Raw genomic sequence first — 25,819 nt, 5'->3', positions numbered from 1 at the left:
CCCCAGGGTAGGGGTAAAATGAAAAAAATTTTGAGGGTGCCTGCGGCACCCCCAAAATCGTTTGGGGGGATAATCGCCCCATTACCCCCCCCCCCCCTTGGACGCCTATGACTCACACCCTAGTGATAGAAAAGCTGCGCTTCTAAAACATATAAAACATACCTTCCCTGGTAATTATCTTCCTTGTTGTAAATTTTAATGAGAATAGTTGGGCTAATTTTTATGCCTACGCTATGAATGCAAGAACAAGGACGAGTATGTAGGAATATCTCAAAAGGTAGCGCAGCGCAGAAAACTTACTAACTTTGTAACTAAACAAGGATAACAACATCTATAAAAAGCGAAGCTCTAAAACGGAAGGACAAACATACATTAACACTTGAATATAAATATAAACATAATCAGAATATAAATTTATAAAAGGCGAACAAAACAATATTGTAAGTAGAACCTAGTAATAGTGTCGGACAAATTATCTTAGTGACGTAACAAAAATCGAGGGATGAGAGGGGAGGTGGGAAAGGAAACCCCTAAAAAAGAGATGGATTTTTGTTACGTCACAAAGATAAAAAGTTAGACACTATTACTAGGTTCATGCTTCGCTTAAATTAATGTACTTTGTTGTCCTAGGAATCAATATTCGCTATTAAGAATTACAACAAATTAGTATACAGAAATAATATAAATAATTGTCAGAAATATTTAGCAAATGTAAGATTTTAAATTACAAATTGATGGGACAAGTGAAAACGATCAAAAATCACACGTTGACGTTAACAGCATATCAACAGACACACGTGAATTGTAGAGCAGCGTCGCTGCTGAAAGATTGTTATGAATGAATTATGCATAGTCGTATTTTTCATACGAATTGCATAATTAAATTTTAAACTTTAAAGTTTTAGAGTTATGTCAGTATTTCTGCCCTTTTTAATTAGTAACGAAGCTACTCTATAACTCATTTTGTCTGTTCGTACGTCAGTCAGTCCGTAAGGATTTTTCTACATGTACATTCCAAATGATAGCATAGAAAATATAATCTTCTCTTGATTATAATTAATGGTTGAAACGTTTGGACACTCAACTTAATGAAACAACCAATCAAAATTCATTTAAAAGTCTCCAAAGTTGTTGAGCCAACGAATAAGAAAACTTTGGGGACTAGTGTATTTAACAGCCAAATGTCCTTTCCCTCACTGTAATATACAAACGGTCTTCTTTTGTTGGTCTATTACCACATGGTTTAATATTAATGAAAGCATAATGCAACCTAGAATGATTGTGCATGCTCATAAATTCATTTGACTAATTTTTTGCCTTATTTGTAGGCTAGGAAGAAATTAATAAAAATAATGTTCTCCCTTAAATATGAATTAGTTGACTGTATGGTCGTTTGTCCTGCAAGATCTTAAACACGGCTGGACAGATAAATTCCTGAAGCAGCAAATATTGCCTAATAAAAAATGACGTCACTCTATATAAATGACCATGATGGGCCAGTATACATTGTAATTGACCAATGGTAAAATATCATTGGTCATTTATAGTGTATGACGTCATATTTTATTGGGCACTATTTGTTGCTATATTTTACTTCCTAGAGGCTCTGTGTGAAGGGGACAGAAAAATAGTTAAAAACCATTTAAGGAAGAGAAAAGAATAAACAGCATCATGGACAGACAGACAGACAGACGAACAGACATACAGAGGGACAGATAGACAAACAGACAGATGGAATATAAGAGTAGAGTAGCTTCGCTACTAAAAAATTATAAATTTACAGAATCTGAAACAATCTTGTTTATTTGATAATTGGTAATTGTTGTACAATTACAGGTGTAATTTTATACTACCCATTTTAACCCTATACAACTTTAGCCCTGTTATTATATCAACAATCAACATAAGACTATTTCATTATTAGAATATTGTTACATGCCCAACATCTTAAACAGTGGTAATGTTGAATTTGGGACTTAAGTTTGTCAAACTGTCTAATAATAAAGAAGTCAATAATATGTCAAATTCTACCTTTATTAGGAGGGTTAAAGGGATGTTATTGTTTCAAAATCTTCCTGCTAATTGTAACCACATAATCAAATAATTGTAATAGTCGACAAAACCATTTAAAATAAAATGTCAACGTTATACCTACTAGTTCAACATGAATACAACCATTTATCAAGAAAATAGGGGAAAGATTGCTCAAAAAATACATAATTCCTTGTTGCCTATTGTACCAAAAAAAACTTCTAGTAGCACAGCTCTGCTTCTTTATATCTATGATGATATGTCTGTCAGTCTGCAACTTGATTCGAAAGTTATAAGTATTGCATTTAATTTGATTTAAAGGTTTAATTGTTGACAAAGCAGGCGTATTTTAAATTTGTTAAATGCCATACAATGAGCTAAATAAAAGGATTGTATATTTATCAAATCATTTTCCTCTCCCTCAATGGTTTAAAGTGATAATTTAACAAAAAAAAATGAAGGCTTATGAAATGTCGAAATATGCTTATTATATACAAGTAGGTACTACCTTGTATCAAAATATTTATAAGCTTGATAACTCGTTACTCTATACTAAAATATCTCTTGTCGATGTAAGATTTACAACTCTATCATAAAAATCTTTTGTCTGCACTGTGTTGAAATATAGGCTTTCAGAGCCAATTTATCAATTTTGTCACTGTAGATTTTTTAACAGGGATCGAGGGATAGGTCAATTGTTAATTAAATAAAATCCATCCTTTAAAAAAAAAAAACAATAATAAGACTAGCAGTGCTCAAATTATTAAACCAATAATTTTGTTCTGCAAATTTTGTTTCTCATTATTGGGCATTTACATTAATCAGTTGTTCATTGTCTTTTCCCTTAAGATAACTGAAAATGTTATATCTATAATAAATATACAAAGTGCATTTCCTTGTCTTAGTTTAAGAGAAGCTTTTCTGCAAACGAGAATAAATGGTTGAAAGCAAAATTAGGTTTGCTGAAACGAAAGTGGTTTGCAAAAATTATAATAACAATACCTTGATCATTTTCAAGGTATAAAAAATCAAATATTTTTTAACTACAAAAATTATATTTTTCAAATGAATTTTTACAATTTCTAATCCATATAATGAAAGCGTTATCAACAAAAAGGCTTCGCCACTATCTAAACATGTTAAAGAAAGGGGTAAAAAGTAATCAGTTTACTATAATATAATGTTGTGCATGTATCTAATATTTTGATTTTATATAAAAAGTATATTTAAATTAAAATAGGTAATTGTTTTATGAAATGAGCATTTAGTGGGCATCCAATAACTCACCCTATTTTGTTTGTTGGTTTTAAAATTAAGGAGATGGGGGTGTTTTGGATTGTCCACTGGAAATATAAGTTATTACATGTTTATTAAATCAGTTAGAATGCATGCTTATAAAATTGCATGATCTGATATTCTTGTTAAAAAAAATTAGATATTATCGTTTAAAGTAGCTCAACTTCTTGATTTGTAGGGTTTTCTGTAGTTCTGTATAACAGTGCACTGTTATTTTGTTAGCCCAATTTTGTTAAGCTTGTTTTGGACATCATTTTCTTGAATTTTAGGTTATTGTTTTGATTAATTATTTATCTGATTTCTCTTTGATATTTCACGCTTTCCTTTTCTGGCATAATTCCATAAAACACTCCTTTAATCCAGGGAGATTGTAAGAAAAAATTTATTAAGATAATCTACACTCCTTTTCCCGCCATTTTTTTAAAGGCAGAAAATCATAAAAATTATTTTCTCTGTTGAATCTAGTAGAGTTTTTGAGATATTTTATTGCATATTTATAAGTATATTTAACAAATGCCAATTATAAAACTCATTGATTTACCTATTTTAACCGATTTTGATTGATTTTTTTTTAAATCTTAATTTTTTATTGTCATGGTGTCTTTTTTGTCGCTTTGCATTACAAATTGAAAAGCAAGACATTGCAATCTGATTTGTATTTGCCATTAGCCCCCCATTAACTCATTAACTCCCCCCCCCCAAAAAAAAATTCATGTTATCCCCCCCATTTAAAATTTACCCCTACCCTGGGGGTGCCGTAGGAGGGGGTTTTTACCCCCCCCTTAAAAAAAATTTTACCCCCCCCCCAAAAAAAAAAGCTTGGACGCCCCTGGGGGGGGGGGGGTATGATTACTTGCCACATCACCTAAAGGATAAATTGCCAAGACATGATTCCTTGGAATTCCTGTAAATCTCAAGATTTGTGTTAAGTAAGACATTTGCTGTTCACTCACATCAACAGAACCTAAACAGCAGATGCTTTATTACAACAGCAACAAAACTTCTCTCTTGTAATGATTCCTGAAACCCCCATTTGTTTTGGTGGGCATCAAACATTTGTTTAGTGTGTTGAAAGAAAATATAAAACAGGTATTTGCAGTGAAACTTTTTCCCGGTTTCAAAATTTACCAGTCGGAAAAGAAAATTTTCAATTTTCTATACCTATAAAGTACATAATGGCAAATGGTGTTAAATTGCTTTTATATAGTTTTAAATTATTTGTCCTGACAACTTTTGCTGCATTGATAGAACACCTGAATGCAATTAATTATCCAATCACATTCCTACAGCTATATTATAATTAAGCAGGGATTTTTATCTCAAGAAAGATTTTGCTTTTATCTTTTCAGTCAATCAAAAGTAATCTATGATTTGTTTTCAAGGAAGGAGGGGGTAAATTGTAACAGTACCTAAAGTTTTTTCATCAGGTTTTCTCATTCGGCAAAAAACTTTGGGGACTTAGATTATATATTAATTGGTTGGTTTTAACTAGAAATTATCTTTACCCAATTAATTCTAATTCACAGAAGGGGTAAAATTGTGAATTATAATTGGGGATTGTAAACGTTTTACACTTATAATTCGTTATAAATATAGAAATAGTAGGTTATTGTTATTTTAAATAGTAGAAAAGTTTGGGACAAAATAGTTTAATTTCAGATAATATATCCCTCCATAACAAAATGATGTTGTGTCATTTTTAATTCTCACTTTATGCTTCGATAAATTGACAAAAAATGGACAAAAAATTTTCAAGAAAATAAACTTTTGTTAACTTGTAAATGAATTATACAAGAAAATAGTTAAAATAATTGTACACTAAAAAAGTTTATTTTGGTGTACATTGTAAATAAATCACGGAATATGACATTAAAGCTTGAATTGTAACTATTTGGAGCATTTAATCACTTGCATGAAAAAAGAAACATTAAATTGCATTTTTGTTACAGGTATTATGATTTTTTTTAAATTGGTGTAGATTCATAAAATATTTTTTCGTATTTTTACATTTTAACATTTACGTTGACGGAGGGATTTTTCATGTGAGGAAAAACTTTACTCTGTATAATTGGTATAAGGAATAGTTTTTTAGCGCATCGTATCATAGACATCTTTCCGCAGATATTAAAATTGAAAAATCATAAGATTGAAACCAGTTTTGTTAGCCATAGGGACCTAATGCTCTGGCTAACAAAATTGAATATTGATTTTTTAATTTTCATTTCAATATTCGTGTAAAATTGTCTGTAATATGATGCTATACATGATTTTTTAGTATGACTGAGAACCGTTTCTAATCCACCGGATATAAATACTATATTTTTAAAAGGTTTTTCTTTAAATGAAATTTCCCATTGTGACATCTCCTGGCGTAAAAATTAATAAATCTCTAAAATTTAGATTCTTGTTGTAACCGGGTGCTGGTGAGTTCTGCTGGAAACGCCAGAGTTGACCAGGCCCTCTATATGGGAATTTATAACAGGTATATATACATCTTGGAATAATGATGCTTATGACAACAAGGTACAATTCTTGTTGTAACCGGGTGCTGGTGAGTTCTGCTGGAAACGCCAGAGTTGACCAGGCCCTCTATATGGGAATTTATAACAGGTATATTTATACATCTTGGAATAATGATTGTTAAGACAACAAGGTACAATTCTCTAAGCGAAGCATCTCTTTAATCAAGTCCTAAAATGTAAGTATGTCCTTAAATAAGATCCTGTATTTGAGCAATTTTGTTTATGATTTTTAAATTAATATTCTTCTTATTATGACTTGATTCTCTACAAGTGTTTTGTTTTACCGTTATATTTTATTGCTTTGATTTTATGGAAGTTGTCATACTTGTTAGATATAAATATTTCAAAAATTATTAAAAGATAGAAACATTGAATTATATTAGGTTAAATAAGTATATGATTAAGTAGAACCCTGGTGGTTTTAAGCCATAAAGTTAGACAAACCATAAATATTAGAATATATCAAAATATTAAACATGTAAAAACTTTAGGTTAGACTGTGTTATGTATGTTAGATTCTTTGATTCCCGCATCGTTAAACCACCTTAGATTTAAAATTCTATTCCGAATGTGCCAAAAAAATGGTGATTTTAACGAAGTAACATGAGGTATCGTTATCTGTCCAATTTTTCGCATAACTATAAGATACTACATATATGCTTTTATTTTTTTTTACTAATGTCTATTTCATATAAACAAAAGAAATAAAACATGTAAAAGTTTGATGCAAAAGATATTTTGCATCAATGGATTATCTCCACCTTTATAACTGTTGTCTGGTTGTAAGATTTGCAATTTCAAGTCATTGGCCAAAAATATTGCACAAAAAAGCTAAAAGCTATAGATGGAAGACGAAGAAAGTCCCTCAAAAAATCAGCATGTTACGTCATAAAAACGAGGGATTATCCATCTCTCTTTTATGGGTTTTCTTTCCCACTGCTCGTCTCATAATCAATCAATTTTATGACGTCAGAATTTAGTTTGAGGCACTTTTTTCGTCTTCGTCTATTGATTTAATGCACAAATAGAGAAAAAGAGATGAGAGGGGGGAGTGCGAAAGAAAATTTGAAAAGAAAGTTTTGAAATTAAAATAATCCAACGGGAAAAACAAAAAATAAAAAGTTTTTTTCCTCTATAAAAACAATATCTCTATTCGTTGACGGAACACAAACTAAGAAGACAAATAGCTATTTAATCAATTACGCCAAATAAAAATATATAAAGCTCCCCAAATAAAAAGATTTCTGTTTTTTATATCTATCGCAACACACATGGCTATACTAAAAAAAACAAATATCTGCATTTCTACAAGTGTAATTTAAAGGGTGAGCAAAAAAGTGCTGACATTCTAAAAAATTATATTGCGCGGCCTGCGTTATTAGTAGAAAAATACTACGCATACCGTTGGAAACGCTATGAACTCTATTTTTTTTGGAAATATAAGAAGGGTTTTTGTGCTACGTATAGCTAGGGAGCTACGTGGTAAAATGTCCCAACTGAGTTTAAACTTTTGGGACATTTTACCACCTAGCTCCTAAACTATTTGTAACACAGGAACCATTCTTATATTTCCAAAAAAATAGAGTTCATAGCGGTTCAAACGGTATGCGTGGTTTTTTTTCTACGCATAATCGCGCAATTAAATTTTAAAAATTCCGATTTTTTGCTCACCCTTTATAAAGAAGTGATACATATAAAACTTGCTGTTTTGACAACACGCCAAAAATAAATAGGTATTGCAACTTTTTTTTGCAATTGTTAAATATTGCCAAAAGGCGTAAAACAAACACTTAATGTGACTTAAAAGGCAAAATTTGCACACTCTCCAAAAGAATTGTTGTTTAATGAAACATTGTATTGTTCAAATACTTCAGAGTTAGGTAATTTTGGAGGATTTATTTGTTCCTCATGTATAGGAATGAAAAACAATTAAATGAAACCAATAATTATCTTTTAGTAGGTATTATCTCCCCAATTAGAAGGATAATTCATCATATTGTACTAAACCTACAATTCTAACCAAAGATTGTGTATTATTATTAAAACCTGGTCTATCAATGGCAGATGTCCCAAATTAATTTTTCCCAAATATTTGTCTCCATTGTCTTACCCCTTAGAGAGGAGCAAGAATAAAAAAGGGGACTATGCACGAACGAGAGCAAGTGATTTTAAGCACCTTCCAGCAGTGATTCTAAATGTTTCGAATTCCTCATTTAAACAAACATTCCTTAATGAGTATATGCCACCAATAAAATATTAATAGCGCGCAGCTAATCTATAGTTATTATTTCAGGCTTGATGAGAAGTTCAACGGACGGCCAGCCTACAAACTCCCTGGTAGGAGTCCTCTCTACATCTACTATTTCACCAGGTAAAAGAAAATTTTAACATCTAATTTTAACAACTTTTGATTTTTAGGATCTACGGGCTTTGTATTTTACTAGCGGCTACGCCCCTAGAAGCCTCTAGGGACACTGGTAGGAGGGGGAAAAGTCGACCTCATTCATTCCATTTTAAATTTGAGTTTCAAAAGAGTAAAAATTATTTTTTTGGGGGGGGGGAGTTGAGTAAAGACACCCTCTCCAAAATTAGTTTAAAACCTTCCCAGGACTTATAAGAAGCTTCACTGGAAAGGACAAAAATATCGGTTCAGCGGTTAGCGAGATCCTTCGGGACAGACAAAAAACGCTTACTACTTTATATAATAGGATATCATCTAAAATGGTACATATCTTACAAATATTAGTATAAGAAAATTTTGAGAATTATTTCCCAATGTTTTGTAGTAAGATTCATTATATAATACTACTTCCTCTTCAAATAAGTGTTTAAACAAAATATAAATTTTTAGTACATTTAAAAATAGCCAATATCATGCAAATATCAAGTCACTTTTTCAAGCAAGACTAATTTAAATTATATACTAATTTACATGATATAGTGTTTTACATGACATATCCTATTAAATAAGAAGAAGATTGTTTGTCTCTTTGTCTATCTTCTAAATAAAGAGACCCTTGTAACCACTGAATCTGTTTGGTTCTACTTTTCAGAGAAGGCTCAGAACACGTAAATTGTACTGTTCATAAACACTCCATTTTATTTGTTGGCCTAAAAAATTTGGTACTTTTATCAAATCTTTATTAGTTGGGACAAATTTGGATATCGTAAATTTTTTATCTATTGTCTTATCCCTGAAGATCCATGCTTTCGAAAGTAAATAAAAATAGTTATTCTCTCGAGTTTCATGATTATTATGTTACACTGTATAAACATGTTATCCTTGGTCACAATATAAACAGTAATTAGCAAAATATTTTGTTGCAATATCCTTTTTACAACCAGTGTGGACCAACAGCACCCTCTGCTTTTTCCAAATATAATATCTGGTAGAATATTATAGATAAAGCGACGAATCAAGTAATATTTTTACTAGATGCTTATTGGTATAGAAAACTTACACTAAAAATTGAAAAGCAGCTAAGAAAATTCGTTCCCTTAATACTTAAATTAAAGATATGTAATGAACAAATTGACTTTCTGGGCAGACAGACATACAAGCTTGGTCGATATAGGAGATAATCTTTGTACAAGCGAATATTTCTAGAAAATTCAGTAACCTATCTAATATATCTACAGTAGAATAAAAGTTGAGTTTAGGAATTCTTCCCCAAAAATATCAGAATACTATTTAAAAAAGAAGTAATTTCAAGAATAGCCATGCGGACTAGACTATAAAAGTTTTAAAGATTTTTAATCAATATAATAGATTTGAAATCTCCATAAAATTTTAAGGATTTTTTATAAAATTCGTTTTTTATATAATTCTATATTTAAAGGCGCAAATACGATTTAAGTTAATAAATTTTGACCAATAGGATAGCTGGATTGGAAACTACCTACGCTCTAATTGGTTGAATGATGTACGTCACTTAAGCTTCTCCAATCAGAGCGCAGATAGTTTTCAATCCACCAATCACAGATCTCAAAATTATTTAACTTAATTTGTATTTGCGCCTTTAAATAAAGAATTATATAAAAAACTAATTTTATAAAAAATCCTTAAAATTTTATGCAGATTTCAAATCTATTATATTGATTAAAAATCTTTCCAACTTTTATAGTCTAATGCGGACAGACTGACCGATAAAGTTAAATATAGGATATACAAAAAAAAACATTTATTGAACTGAGATTAACCCATTAGTGCCCCAACCGGGTTTTAAAACCCGGTTCCAGAAAATGTAAAAAAAACCGGTTTTCGGATTCATAATTGCATCATTCTCAGTATGAATCCCCCCTCTACTACCCTGGCTTTAATTTCCCCCTGGAGCAGGTAGTTTTGCTTACTTCCGTTTGCCGGTATAGATCAACAAAGTTTGAAAATCATGAAAATTCAAAATACCCCATCTAACTTTTTTGTTTTTATAGTAAAGTCGCTGATTTTTTTCGTTAAATCTAAAGTTTATTGACAAGTACATCTATTTGTGAATTCGTTTTATTTAAATTATTATTTCTTATATGATTTTTTTATCGTGTTTTTACGTCCTATATAAGCCCGGTTCGGCATTTCCATTTGGAGTCTGAAATTTTTATTACCCGGTTTCACTAATAGATCTTTTTTGACAACAACAACAAAACAGGGTTTTTTTACCCGAAATCGCCGGCTAAACACAAAATTTGAAATAAATCGCTTTGTATTATACTTGTAGCTCTATAGATTACATGAGGTTGTGTAGTTTTCAATTACGGATCGTATCAAAGTTCTAAAAAGTGTTCATCTCACTTTTGACGTTCAAAAATTACATTTTTCGATTTTTGGTCAAAATAACCGGGTTTTTACAGGAAAACCGGGTTTTAACGCCGGGGGAAAGCACCAAAAACGGGTAATAATGCCTGGTTGGTATTTATGGCCGAGCCGAACCGGGTTTTTTTTGCAACTTTCCTGTGCACGCCACTAGAGCAAAACAAAAAAATACGAATTCCGTTTTGACCATTATAAAGCTTCCCTGAAACTTTCAGCTCGATCGGCCCATAAAAGTAGCTCGGCACTAATGGGTTAAGGTTCTGAAGAATTCAGTAAAGCAATAAATAATGCTTAATAAAAAATGACGCTATACAATACAAATGACCAATGACAGGCCAGTGTACATTTATATTGAACAATGGTAAACTATATAACATTGGCCATTTGAAGTGTATGACGTAATTTTTATTAGGCACTATTTGCTGGCTCGAATTCAGTACGAAAATATTGATTAAGGGTTGGAAACTGGGTCATGGAAGGTCCATTGGTCATAATAGGGATATTACCAAATATTTGCACTTTTTGCTTCCCAAGGTTTTTACAAAATTTCTTGCTAGAATCTTTATTCTACAAAAACTGATAATTAAAATGATTTTTTAAACAAAAAATGATTATAGTTTCTATCAAGTTTTTTTTCTTCAATTTTATGCAAGTTTAGATAAAATATCCTACGAGAAATAATCTACTATATAAAGTAGTAAAGTTTTCTGGAACAATTTAAATAATTACTTAAACAATTAGATATATTTTTAGGAAAGCCTCATTAAGGTCCTAGGGTTGTTTAAGGCTAACACATTTTTTTTAGATTTGAGCATTAAAATACTATTTTCTAGGCCCCTTTCTTATCCCTAGAACCCCTAGAGGCTAGGAGCGTTTCAACTAGTCCTATTATATAAAATAGTATGTTTTTTTGTCTGAAGCAAAGGATCTCGCTAACCGCTGAACCTATATGGTTCTCCTTTACAGTGAAGATTCTTATAGGTCCCGAGACGGTTTTATGCATTTATTTTTTAGGCTATTTTCTGCCCTTCCATATTCCTTCGAATATAGAGCCCTTAGATAGACGCTAGGAGCGCAGCCGCTAGTATAATAAAAAAGCAGTCAGTTATATATTTGTCTGTATGTATATGTGTTAATATCAAAATCTCTAAAACAGCATTTTTGAAGATTGGTTTAACTTTTTTCTAGTATCAACTCCCTCCCTTTTTTGATATGTGAGCAATTTATGCAAATATGTTGGCTATAATGTTCATATGAAATATAATATACATACATGTAGAATTGATATGTATTTAGTTTAAAAATGCCTCGATATTTGAATACCGTTGAAATTTATTAAATTCTTGGCTTAAAAGAATATTTGCATGGAGCTTAGGGGATAAGACAATGGACGATAAATTGATGTACATCCCAACAAAATTGGAATCATTCAACCAATCAATAATTATTTAATAAAAGTATATATTTTCTATCAACGAATGAAGGATAGTGTTTTAAAACCAATGTCCTTCTTCCTTGAATTTTTTGCAGTAATATTTGCGTAATATTTTTATTGATTGACAGAAATACAGGGATATAAAACTATGATACTAATTTATCGCATTTTATTAGAGACAGCTTTCCGCGGATATAAAAATTAAAAATTATAAGATTTAAACCAGTTTTGTCAGACCTGACGGGCCGAAGACGCTGTCAAACAAAACTGGTATTAATTATATGCTTTTTTGTCTTAAATTTTGTGAAAAATTGTTTGTAATACGATGCTATACATGATTTATCAATATGGCTGAGCACTGGTTCTAAACCAGCGGATATTAATCGATTTCTAAGCCATAATTGAAAATAAATTAATCCTTCCCCAATTAAAACTAATCTTAATTTTGCTTGTAGTGAGCGTGACAGCCTGAGCCTGTGGGTGATTGGTCCTGAGCTGGGTCAGTTCATTGCTGGGATTCGAAACAGCGACCCCGGGGAGTGTGTCCATGATCTCGGGACCAACTGGAAGTATGCATCAAGGTAGAATCTAAAATAAATTGCAATTTGCAACCCTCATCATGATGTTTTGGTTTAAAAGATGTTGCTAAAAGTTTTTGTGCATGTTTTACTTTAGGTTAGGTTAGGTTAGTAACTTTACAAAGTGTCTCAAAAATCAGCCATGTGACGACATTTTTCAATTTAAATAAAAGGGGAGACAAAACTAAGAATTAAGAGAAGGGTCGGGAGTTTATGTGCTCGCTTTGCGTTTTGAGGGAAAGCACATCTCTTCTTTTCCAAAGATTACTATTACTACAAGAAACCTATGTATGTAATGCAACACTCTTTTTTTGACTGACAGAAAACTAATTTAATAATAGTTTTTTCTGACGGAAAATAAAAATATAAGAACTTTATTTTCGACCCCTTAATATTTTTAGGGCGGGTGTATGGGAGAACAATGACCCCACACTGAATGTACAATGTTATGATGACCCCATAATATTTTTAGGGCGGGTGTATGGGAGGACAATGAACCCACTCTGAATGTACAATATTATGATGACCCCATAATATTTTTAGGGCGGGTGTATGGGAGGACAATGACCCCACTCTGAATGTACAATATTATGATGACCCCATAATATTTTTAGGGCGGGTGTATGGGAGGACAATGACCCCACACTGAATGTACAATATTATGATGACCCCATAATATTTTTAGGGCGGGTGTATGGGAGGACAATGACCCCACTCTGAATGTACAATATTATGATGACCCCATAATAGTTTTAGGGCGGGTGTATGGGAGGACAATGACCCCACTCTAAATGTACAATATTATGATGACCCCATAATATTTTTAGGGCGGGTGTATGGGAGGACAATGACCCCACTCTGAATGTACAATATTATGATGACCCCATAATATTTTTAGGGCGGGTGTATGGGAGGACAATGACCCCACACTGAATGTACAATGTTATGATGACCCCATAATATTTTTAGGGCGGGTGTATGGGAGGACAATGACCCCACTCTGAATGTACAATGTTATGATGACCCCAGCCAACAAAATACAATCAATGATCAAAAATCAAATGATGATACAGGTAATAATTTATTATCTTACGGCCAAAAACCAATTTTAAAAATAATTTTTTCATTAAATAAAAGTGAATAAATTCTGCAAGAGAGTGGACAATGGGCTGTTTAATACACTAGTCTCCAGAGTTTTATATTCGTTGGCTTAACAACTTTAGGGACTTTAATGAATTTTGATTGTTTCATTAAGTTTAGTGTTCAAGCGTTTCATGAGTTTAATCTACAGCAGGGGTAATTTGGAGTATTATCCTTGGAGGGATGTACATCAATTTATTGGCCATTGTCTTATCCCTTTAGATCTCGAGAATAAATCTAGAAAAATGAATGATTGACGTGTAATGTTAAAAATGTTAAATGTTTTTTTATTAAAATATAAAAAGGAACATTTCCTTAAACTTTGATAAATTAAGAAAATTACGGTGAGTTAAAATTTGCTACCAAATGTTGTTTACCAAAATTACTCACATCCCAAATAAAAAGAACGGAAATATATGATATGGTGTTTCATCAAAACCTCCAAATGTCAAATGATCAGAACAGCAAATTGTCACTATTGTGCCAGGTATCTAATAAGACAATAGCTGATTGATGTACAATGGTAAATCCCCATAATTAATACACAAAATACTTTTGTAGAGTACAATAAGTGGTTGATACGTTTGGATACTCAACTTAATAAATCCACCAATCAAAATTCACTAAAAGTCAACAAAGTTGTTGAGCCAATGAGTAAAAAAATGTTATCTTGTAACTTTGGGGACTTGTGTAATAAATGTCCCCTCCCTCTCTGAGCTAAATATCAGTTTTGTAATTGTTGCCAACAAAGAAAATACTGAGATCCTAACAGAAACTTTTTAAGCTGGCAAAATTGTTAAAATAAAAATTCTACTTAAACTTAAACAATTTTGTAGGGACAATATTATATCTTCCTCTTTTCTTAGACTATGATGAGAGTTCAAGATTTATTTAGCTAAAACTAGGGATTATAAAGAGATAAGACAATGGACGATAAATTAATATAATTATCCCTTCTGTAGAATGAAACTACAAGTTTGAAGCTAACCAATCAAGATTTAATAGAAGTTTATGAGCCAACAAAAAAAGATAACAAAGATAGGCAAATTTGGATATCAGTATAATTTTCAAACCATTGCCTTCTCCCTCCCTGGATAAAACTATTATTTTGTCTATTTAGAGCGACTAAACTTTATATATTAAATTTAATGAAAACCAAATCAAGACAAACTTTTTCTAAAATATTTTGCTAATCGCGCGACTGTGAAATAAATCGTTTAATATCCGCAAATTGTTTTGTTATTGATAGGATTTACTTATAACAAAGACATTAAAAGTGGATCTTACTGCTGCTGTGTCACATAAATAATTATAGTAGGGGGATTACTTGGTGATAAACAGGCTCACTTAGGATCTCAAGACAAAGACTGTGCAATCAAACAGTTTTGTCATAATGAACTTGATTGATAAAATTATTTCTAGTTGATTGTGAATGGTCGGCCTACGGACCGTGGAGCGAATGTTCCAAATCCTGCGACAAGGGAACCCAAGTTCGAACCCGTGTGGTGGTCAGACAACCGCGGGGCGGAGGACAAAACTGCCGCGGCGGTAACAGACAACGGCGGGCCTGTAATCAGATACCGTGCGCTGCACTCTTCAGGTAATTTAAAAGTCTTTCCAGACAGCCGCTTTAAAGCTATTCTTTCTTTTTAACTGAAAAATATATTTACATTTATCATATGTGATTTTAAAAAATTGTGAAATATAGGATCATATAAATTTTTTGTGTATCTGTCTATCTAATGTCCCCCATCCCCCTTATTTTCTAAATACATTATTAAGTTATATTAATACATTATATTAAGTTTTTAAGTTTTTCTTTTGCTTGTTTGTTAATTAATTTAGGGCAAGTTAGGTTAGGTTATATTGGATAGTGTGTAGCACCTCAGTGGTTAGGTAATTTAGCTTTAAATATAAGGGGGTTAAGTGCTTAAAAGGTACTTTGTGGGAATTAGAGAAAGCACCAAAAGTTCTTTCTACCTACTTATACCTTACATAGTTGCTTGTAATTGTAGATTTAAAATTATTGTACATTAGACAAAATAGTTTTTTAATGTAGGAGAACATCAACTTTTTCTCCCATAATCTCAACAACAACAACCACTACCACAACAACTACTACAACTACAACAACTACAACTACAACTACAACAACAACAACTACTACCACAACAACTACAACCACAACTACAACAACAGAAAGGCCGATTGCTCCAAGAATTGACCCACCTAGGAATAGGAACCCCAATAGGTATGATTAATTAGCCATCTACCTATCTAATCTTACCTAACTAATCTTTTTAACTAAAACTGTATATGATTATCTATCTATCTTTTTATTTTATCAGCCATTTATATGTTTTTCTATCTATTATTACTTATCTATTTCCATTTTTATCTATATCTTTGTTCATTAAGATATATAAGTTTTCCGGAATTTTAATGTTAGGGGGAGATTTGAAATCTGCATCAAATTTTAAGGATTTTTTATAAAATTTGTTTTTTGTATAATTCTTTATCTAAAAGCGGAAATGCATTTTAAGTTAATTATTTTTGACCAATAGGATAGGTGGATTTTAAACTACCTGCGCTCTAATTGGTTGAATGATGTACGCCATCCAATCAGAGCGCAGATTTTTTTAATCCACGAAATAGATGCCAAAATTAATTAACTTAAATTGGATTTCCGCTTTTAGATAAAAAATTATAGAAAAAAACGAATTTTATAAAAAATCCTCAAAATTTGATGCAGATTTCAAATCTCCCCCTAACTTTAAAATTCCGGAAAACTTATATATCTTATTGTTCATCCAGTTAAATATCTGTTCATTTCTATCTATCTATCTATGCATTTATCCCTGAATAGAAAGCAGAGAGGAGACATTGGATTGTAAATTGAAATCATACCCAAAGATATATAATATTAGTTGGCTTAAAAACTTTGGGTTCTTTTATTAAATCTGATTCTATGTCAAAAAATTTTCAAATTCCATAAATGAGTTTAATGTACAGAAGGGGTAATTTATAGATTATTGTAATTTTGGGTGTAAATTAGTTTGTCATCCATTGTTTTATTCTTGACTAGCGGCTACGCCCCCTAGAGTCCTCTAGGGGCACTTGAGGAACGGTGTTGAATCCCAAAATCCATTTTTTTAAATTTAGATTTATAAAAAGTTATTTTTTTTTTTGGGGGGGGGGTAATTTTTTTCTATGGCCAGTTACTCTTGGGAAGGTGGTGGTACCCTCCTCTAAAATAGTTAAGGGTAACCCGATCGGTTCAGCGGTTAGCGAGATCCTTTGGTAAAAACAGAAAAAAACATCCATTTACTTTATTATAAGGATTAAAAAACTTTGTATATAATCCATCTATGTATTACATAAATTCTATGTGAAAGCTGTTGCAATTAGTACAAAAACATCACACAACCTTACAAATAATTCTATCTACCAAGGGTTCGATGCTACACCTGCGGAAGTCTTTATTCCACCGACGCTCCCAACTGTCCAGTCTTCAATGCTAAAGACTCGAGCCAGTCCAAGGAGTGTGACGTAGGGGAGGCTTGCCTGTACTACTCGTGGAGAACTTCGGATACTGATGTTTGTAAGTATTTTCTCGTATTCATTCGAATCCGGTGGATAGGAACCAGTACTCATCCATACAAAAAAAAACTATGTCTAGCATCATATTATATCCAGTTTTCTACGAATATAAAATGTACGATCATAAGATTAAAACCAGTTTTTTTAGCCGGAGCTTTCGGCACCTTAGGGCTAAAAAACTGGTTTTAGTCTTATAATTGTACATTCTATACCCGCGGAAAGCTGTTTATAATACGATGCGAGAATAACTACTAAATTATCACAATTAAAAAGAAAGACAGAAAGATAGACAAACATATAAAAAGAAAGATGAATGAAAGACAGAAGGACATCTAGAGTAGAGAGAAAGACAGACAGACAGACAGGTAAATTGAAAACAAATTGAAAAATAATAAAAATAATAAAATTGGGAAATAAAAAGACATAATTAGAGACTGAATGGCATTTATTTATATGAATAAACGAAAGAAAGACAGTCAGAAAGACATACAGACAACAAGAAAGTAAGAAATTCAGACATTTTTACAGAAAGACTAAAGACAGTCAAAAAGATAGAAAGACAGACGAGCATAAAGTCTAATAAAAGACAGACAAAAAAGTAATCAGAATAACAGAAAGAGAAACAAACATTATAGCATATATGTAGGTAAAAAGACATATAAACGAAAAGACAAACCAATTAACGACTCCTATTCTTCCTTGTGGTAACAAATAAAAAGTCAAAGCAGATATAGTATAAAGTTACTTAAAGAAGAAATATAATTTATATTTTTTGGTTTTTTAACAGACACAATTTCAAATAGATGAATATGTCAGCAAAAGTTTATTTTCTTGATCTAACACCAGAGATTAACTATGAATCCATTTTTAGCTGTGATCCGTGAATGTTTCCCTACCAGTATCCTGTTGGGAAGTATAGATAACCCTGTGGAGCCTACACCTTACTGTAATCCGGAAACTGTAGAGTCAGATAATATCCAGGTAGGGTTAGGTTGGGATAGGTTTGGTTATGCTGTTGGGAAGTATAGATAACTCTGTGGAGCCTACACCTTACTGTAATCCGGAAACTTTTAGTTATAGGAGTATTAGGGTAGGTTAAGTTGGGTTAGGTTAGGACCAGTAGAGCTTGGTAATGTTAGGTTAGGACCACTAGGGCTAGGTTAGGTAAGGGTAGTACCAGATCCAGAAGGGCTAGTTTTTGTCAATCTTTATCAATACAAATGTTTTACTACATATTTTTTCCAGGCATGTATCTGTACATCTGATCTGTGTAATGGAATTAATGAAAATAACAGCAATCTGCCATCACTTGGAAGTTCCAGGTATAAAGAAAATTTCATCATATTTGCATAATGGAATGATCTAAAGTAAAAGCTACCTTCCTTCATTAAGAAGTTCCAGGTATAAAACATGGCTGATTTGTAAAATGGAATGATCTAACTTAATAGCAACCATCCTCAATTAGGAAGTTCCAGGAATGTGCAGATTTAATTTGAATGGCATAACGGAATAATCTAAAGTACATGCAACCTTCTTTAGTTAAGAAGTTCCAGGTATAAGTGTACCAAATTTAGATTAGAATCTTGGTCCGTAACTAAAACAGTGAAAATGAACAAAAAAGATCTTGGTACTAAACATAAAACAAATAAATTTTTAAGTTTGGATTTCCAGGAAATATTTGTGTAATCTAAGTGTGCGTTGTCTAAAATATTCCAATGTGTCAATTATTGGCAAAATTCTAGTCATCCCGCCAGTCATAATTTTATTAAATATCTAGAAACGAACAAACAACAACCACAACCACCACACTGCGACCCTTCCAAAGAATCCCTACAACAACAACAAGGACGACAACAACGCAGAGGATAGCAACCACCCGGGCACCACCCCCACCAGCCCCTGTCAGAAATAATGTGGCTCCGGTTAGAAGTTTACCAGGTATGTATACCTATCAGACCATCATATCATATAATAGGTAGGATGTCTGCCTGTTTGTCAATATCTCAATAACTATAAGACTGATAGGTCTGTAATTGTAAGAAAAGCGCATTATTTTTGAAATTCAGATTTTTTGGTAAAAGAAAGGGTTCTAGAGAGGACAGCGGAAAGTGTCATATGTGACGTCATAAAATACGTCTAAAAGGAAAGGATGAAAGGAAAAATGGGAAAGGAAGCCCCTAACAAAGAGATGGATAATATAAGTCTTTTTATGACGTCACACATGACACTTTTCGCTGTCCCTATCTTGATTAATTAAAGACACGTACTGGTTCCCCTTTCCCTGAAATACTAATATTATTTTTAGCATCGCAGCTACTCTATAGTTATAAATTTCAGATCGAGTAAAGTGCCACCAATGTGGCTCCCTGTTCTCATCAGATTCAAGTCCCCAATGTGATCAGGTTAGGATAATTTTTCAACCACCAAATCTATGAAGACGAAGAATGTCCCTAAATGACGTCATAAAAATGAGGGAGGAGGAGTGGGAAAGAAAACCCCTAAAAAAGAGATGGATAATCCCTCGTTTTTATGACGTAACATGCTGATTTTTTTTAGATACTTTCTTCGTCTTCAAATCTAAACTATAGAATAGTAAAAAGATGTTTGTCTATCTATCTGTCTGTGTTTCTATGACTGTTGCTGAAAATCTTGCTAATATCTTAACATTGAAGCTTCTCCTAGATCCTTGGAAGGGTTATAACTATTTTGGGAGAGGGTTCCTCAACCCTTCCAAGAGAAATCGCTTTTATTAGTTTACATAGCTTAACTATTATTGAATATAATCTGCTATCCTAATTTTTATAAAAGCGAACAAAGATTAATTTCAATTTTGAAGAACTCATTATTTTAAATGCCTAATTCAATTTTTCCAAAATTTTAAATTGAATAAAAACAAAAGATTTTAGGACTATAAATTTGACCTATCTTTCATTCTCAGTTTTAATAACGGATAGAATTAATTTTATGGAAAATTTCATTAAATTTCGATTTTTTGAGTAGTTTTGAGCGCGGCTTCTCTTCAACTAGGTATGACCGTACGTCAGTCCGTCTGAAAGTTTGAGTTAATAATAGTACATCTTGCTAAACGGACTGTATTTAAAAAATCATATACTAACTTATCGCTCAGCAAATGTTTGTAATTACTGTATTTAAGTTTAATATTCTTTTTTAGGAACAAAAAATAGTTAGCTTTTTTATGGAAAGTTTATATCTGTCCGCGTTTAAAAGCAATCAAAAACATAAAGTCAGACATTTTATATTTCTTAATCAAACAATATGCCCCCCCCCCCCCACCCCCCATAAAATCTTATCAGGGATATAGGGAAAAGTAACTGGACATGATAAGAATTATCCCCTCATTAGTTTAGAATATTTAAATCTTTAAGAAATTCAATTATAAGCTATGGGGGAAAGAGCAACCCCCCCCCCCCAAATATCAATCTATCTCATGGAGAAAGCCCCAATTATGATACACAAAATTATCCCTTCTGTAGATTAAAATTAGTGGCTGAAAAGTTTGAACACTCAACTTAATAAATCAACCAATCAAAATTCACTAAAGTCTCCAAAGTTGAAAACCAACGAATAGGAAAGCGTTATTATAAAACTTTTTGGACTAGTGTAATAAACACCCCATTGTCCCCTGTCTCTCTGGAGAAAACGGAGTATTTATTTTCCACCCATTGGCCTATACCTATAGCCCATGAAAGTCCTAAGTAATATATTATAACCTCTCCTTTTTAATTCTCCCAATTTTATGGTTTTATCCACCTTTAGCCCTTTTTAAGATTCACTGAATATCATTTAAACATACATTCCGTTTGGCATAGGTATTCTATAACTAAGTTGTGTCTGTCTGTACGTCTTTTATTTTATTTAAGAGGATTATTGGCGATTTTTCTTGGGAGAGTGGAGTTACCCTCCCCCAAAATAGTTATAAACCTTCCCAGGACCTAAGAGAAGCTACCATGTAAAGGAGAACCATATCGGTTCAGCAGCGGTTAGCGAGATCCTTCAGTACAAGTAGATAAAAATCTTGTTAAGGATGGGCTAATTTAGTATTTAACATAGATTGTTTCACAAATTTGAATTGGCTAAAGAATAAATTTATCAATAAATTAAGAAACTCTATCTTTTTTTGTTTGTTTAATTGGCTATTTTGTAATAGTTATAAAATCTGTGTTTTGGTTGAACACTTTATCTTAATGTTGAATTCAAATTTATGTTCAAGATTTGGACGCTAAGTCTCATTTTCCAGATTCATACAACGTTCAAAATTTGTATTCGTCGGAATAGTTATTTTTACCCGGAGAATTAGTAAAATTAGAATTAACATTATATAATTATTAAATGTTTTATTGGATGAATTTTTCAATGTTGACATTATGAAAATTGGAAAATCGTTATTTCAAAATCGAAAAAAAATTCTATTTGGTCTTTTTGTAAACCTAATCGTTATGGAAATCAGTTAAAAATTATTTTCTGTGTTAAAATGTAACGTGATATTTAGAGAGCTGTACAATTAACAGAAATAAATCTGGGTGATTTTATTGAAATTTACGTTGAGGATTATGGCAATTTTGGCAGAAAGTCAGGGAGATCAAAACAATTATACAGACACTCATTTTATTCAAGGTTCTCATATTGACAGTTTAGTTCTATATTTTTTAATAAAGCTTTCCAAAATGGTATCAATCATCTCTATATGTTCATTGTTTTTGAGGTTTAGAGACCAATACAAATATACAGACACTCATTTTATTCAAGGTTTTCATAATGACAGTTTTGTTCTCCGATTTTTCTAAAGGACTTTCTAAAATGGTATCAAACATCTCCGTGTGTTCAATGGTTTCTTTTAATAATAAAGGTCAAAGTTTTCCAAATGATATTTTTGTTGCACAATTTTTCACATAGCGTGAAAAGCATTCAAAATCTAGAAACTTTAAGATTACTTTTTTTGATATAACAAAAAAATTGATAACGTAAAAGCCAAATTGGCCCCGGCTACGCACGTGGCTGCGATTTTTTATCCCTATATGTTCTCATAGATTTTTTACCGATTAATATTGTTGTTCCTCGAAATCCAAAACCTTGATAAAATTATTTTCAGTTGTATTTTCATTGTCTTCAGTCTAAGCGTTAAAATAGACTTAAGCACGTCTAAATTAATTATTTAAAGGCATCTTCAAAAATATCAAGCAATATTTCTTCATCATGAAAGCCGGACCTTAAATGGAGGGATGCTATTAGAGCTAGTGGTCTATAAATTTCTACACCCTCTAACCTTTATCATATTAATAAGGGTGATATGGAATGACACGTGTTACTTACAATCTCAGTAAGATTTACATTTAAGCTTCGTATTAGTCCTTAATACAGTACCCTTACCCTTTTTAATTGATTTTAATTTATTTAGAGGAGAAAAGGGTTGCAAAATTTTCGCATAATCTGTATATGAATTTTAAAAAAACACAAAATATTCTTTTTTTATCGTGAGAATAAAAAAGATTTACTTTCCTTTAATTAGAAAATTCATTTTAAATAAACAGGGATATGAAATCTATTAAAAACCCTATTTTTCCTCCAATATTTCTACTTTTTAAAAGGGCCATTCTCAGGGAGGGATTATGATAGTCCTTAAAGTTTTATGATAACGTTTTCTTATTTGTTGATTTAACATTTTTAAGAGCTTTTATTGAATTTTGATTGGTTGGTGCACTTAAATGAAGGTCAAAACGTTTCAACCACTAATTGTAATCTACAGAAGGAATAACTTTTTGTATCATCATTGGGGATGTACATCAATTTATCATCCATTGTCTTATCCCTTAAGATCCTTGGTCATTCTTATAAAAAATATTTAATCCCATCTATTAGCACGATAGTAAAACAATAGTGAATCTTTATTTCAACTGTAAGAGGATAAATTTTTTTTTTTTTTTATCTTCAATATCTCTATCTCTGCCACTTTATTTTTGAGTTTTGTGAGAAATTGTGTTTGCAAAATTTATTCTAACAATAGACAAGTAAACACCAGGAATAAAGGGAATGGTATTTCATCCTTGCACTGCTAAATTGGTCTTTAATCATTCAACTTGTCATAATACCATGTATCGCTAGATTTTAAACTTTCATTACATAAATTTTAGTTGATTTTCATAACAAGGAACCTTCCTTCATCGCTTTCATACAGTTTACATAGAAGTTAAAACGTAAGGAAAATTCTAATTTGAAAAAAAACTTTGAATTTGCTTTTATAGGATCAAAATAACGAATATTCTACATAACAGATCTATAGTATAGATGTATAATTATATACAGACAACTACCTCCCTTCCTTTTTCAAAGACCTATTTCATTTGCTTCTAAATTATTTTCTCCTACTTGGCTGTGTTAATATAAGTGACACTATTGGTTGATTTTCAATGACACAATAAAAGGTTGCACAAGACGATGGGGAGGTACAGTTATTTAACCCTTTCTCCCTCTAGTGTTTAATTCTAATTTCTACATGTATCTTACCATCAATACTGGTTTTTATTTGAATTGAAAAGTCTTTTCGTCGTTAGAACTACAAACTTTGTATCAATTAGTCTGACAATTACATCAACATTTTGTCCAATTTAAGCTACCAACACACAAAAAAAATAATCTAATCTCATATGGATATAAAAACAGAATTAAAATTGAAGTACTTTAAACCCTGAATTTAAGCCTAGATAATTGTATAATAAACTGTCAAGGGGTCAATTCTATTGTAACAAAGGATACGAATTTACTTCTGTGTACTTAAGCGAAAAATCTTCCATTTTTTTATATTTTTTTGAGACCTTTGAAGGGAAAAAAATATAATAAAAGTGCTAATACTGAAGACTCTAAATGGGAATCATAAATTTCTTAGCTGTTTTTTTTTGATAGAATTCTTCATTTTTTGTTTGATTCTTCAAAAGTCTTCCGATTAAAGAAACTGCAATCCTTTCATTTTCTTACTGTATTTTATTTCAATATTATGCATTTTATCTTTTCATAAAATAATGTTTTCATGAATTTTATTTTAATTTTGAACAGTTTTTTTTTATCATTTTTGGGTTCAAGGTTTGACATTATTTTAAATTTTCTATTCAACTGATGAATAAAATCTGCAAAAATTACAAACCTAAATTTTTCTTAAATAGTACATTATAAGTTTCCGCCTTTCAATTTAAAACGAAATTTAAATAATTATCATAATGATATTTTAAAAAAATACCAAACCGACTTAAAACTTTAATTATATTTTTAATGATTATTTGTTAAAAAATTGTAACATTTACATACATATTTCTAAAACCATCCCGGGAGAACTCAATCGGTTCAGTAGTAAATATAAACTTCAGACAAAACAAAACTTACTACTTTATATGATAGGATTATGCTCAATAATGATGGGAATTTTGAAAATTTAGCCGTCTATCTTGAATTAAGCCGAGAAAATCACAATTCCCCTAAAACGTCTCTTACGGTCGCACAGACGGACGATCATGCAGAAATATAGAATAGTTTCGCTACTAAAAATCCACCTTTTTTAATTCAATGGCGTAAGTTGTTATGAAGACTAATTCTATTGTTATTTTTCAGTTCAACCCTTCAGACCCTGGTCAATCAGTGGTGTGCAAGCCCGGGGAAGCCTGCCTTTGGTATTCATGGCAGAAATCCGCCAATGAAGTTGCACATATCAGGAAATTATATATTTATCAAATAGCATCCCTTTTTGTCGCAAATCATCTCATAACGTTAAAGCTAAGAAAACTCCAAAGAGAATGTTTTCTACTGCTTCTATGTCCATTGCTCAAAGTAGAGGAAAAGGCTCAGCTTTTTTCCCATAAATAGTTAGATCTTTATTATAATAATTATGCAATCAAAGATTTTATTTTCTGCAATACTACTAACTCATTTAAAAATCATTATCACAAAGACAAAATGTATTGTTTTTTAATTTGCGACAAAAAGCATTTATTTAGATAAATTCTCTCATCATACACTAAAAATCAAGAGCCGTTACCGAGATATCAATAGTCATACAGAAATAGATTGATAAATATATTTTGAAAAATCAGGGAATGTTTCTCGACCTCTATTCTACTTGGATCCATCTCAAATCCTTTGCTGCCTGAAGAAACTTGTACACCTATGGATATTTCTGAAAGTCCACAATCCAAGTAAGTGTATGTATTTTGTCGACAAGCTAAAATACTGTCGACCTACTGTCTTAAACACAGTAAATCGACTGTCAAAAGCACAGTTTTGTTGTCAAATTCACACCTGCATTTCTATAGGGTATGACAAAACTACAGCTATTGCCCTGTCATATTCACAGAGATTTTGTATAACTATCTTACTTCAGTCCATCAGTCTATGCATCCATCCATAA

General features: G+C 31.6%; 1 protein-coding gene across 1 annotated transcript in view; it reads left to right on the top strand.

The window, feature by feature from the left end:
• The window catches only part of LOC145321470 (uncharacterized), a 44,643-nt gene that overhangs the window by 5,327 nt on the left and 13,497 nt on the right, over positions 1-25,819 (top strand). Inside the window, exons 3-15 of the mRNA XM_080162891.1 lie at positions 5,728-5,809; positions 8,143-8,220; positions 12,547-12,672; positions 13,639-13,742; positions 15,232-15,409; positions 15,869-16,060; positions 17,262-17,410; positions 18,281-18,390; positions 18,655-18,731; positions 19,187-19,347; positions 19,747-19,811; positions 25,027-25,181; positions 25,506-25,607. Coding sequence (XP_080019017.1) covers positions 5,793-5,809; positions 8,143-8,220; positions 12,547-12,672; positions 13,639-13,742; positions 15,232-15,409; positions 15,869-16,060; positions 17,262-17,410; positions 18,281-18,390; positions 18,655-18,731; positions 19,187-19,347; positions 19,747-19,811; positions 25,027-25,181; positions 25,506-25,607 — 1,514 coding nt within the window. The 5' untranslated portion in view covers positions 5,728-5,792. The remainder of the gene's footprint in view (positions 1-5,727; positions 5,810-8,142; positions 8,221-12,546; positions 12,673-13,638; positions 13,743-15,231; positions 15,410-15,868; positions 16,061-17,261; positions 17,411-18,280; positions 18,391-18,654; positions 18,732-19,186; positions 19,348-19,746; positions 19,812-25,026; positions 25,182-25,505; positions 25,608-25,819) is intronic.

This window comes from Acartia tonsa, chromosome 6, assembly GCF_053477335.1.
Source record: "Acartia tonsa isolate MP-2025a chromosome 6, ASM5347733v1, whole genome shotgun sequence".
Taxonomy (NCBI): domain Eukaryota; kingdom Metazoa; phylum Arthropoda; class Copepoda; order Calanoida; family Acartiidae; genus Acartia; species Acartia tonsa.
The sequence above is the reverse complement of the archived record's forward strand: the minus strand, read 5'-3'. Positions and strand labels throughout refer to the sequence as shown.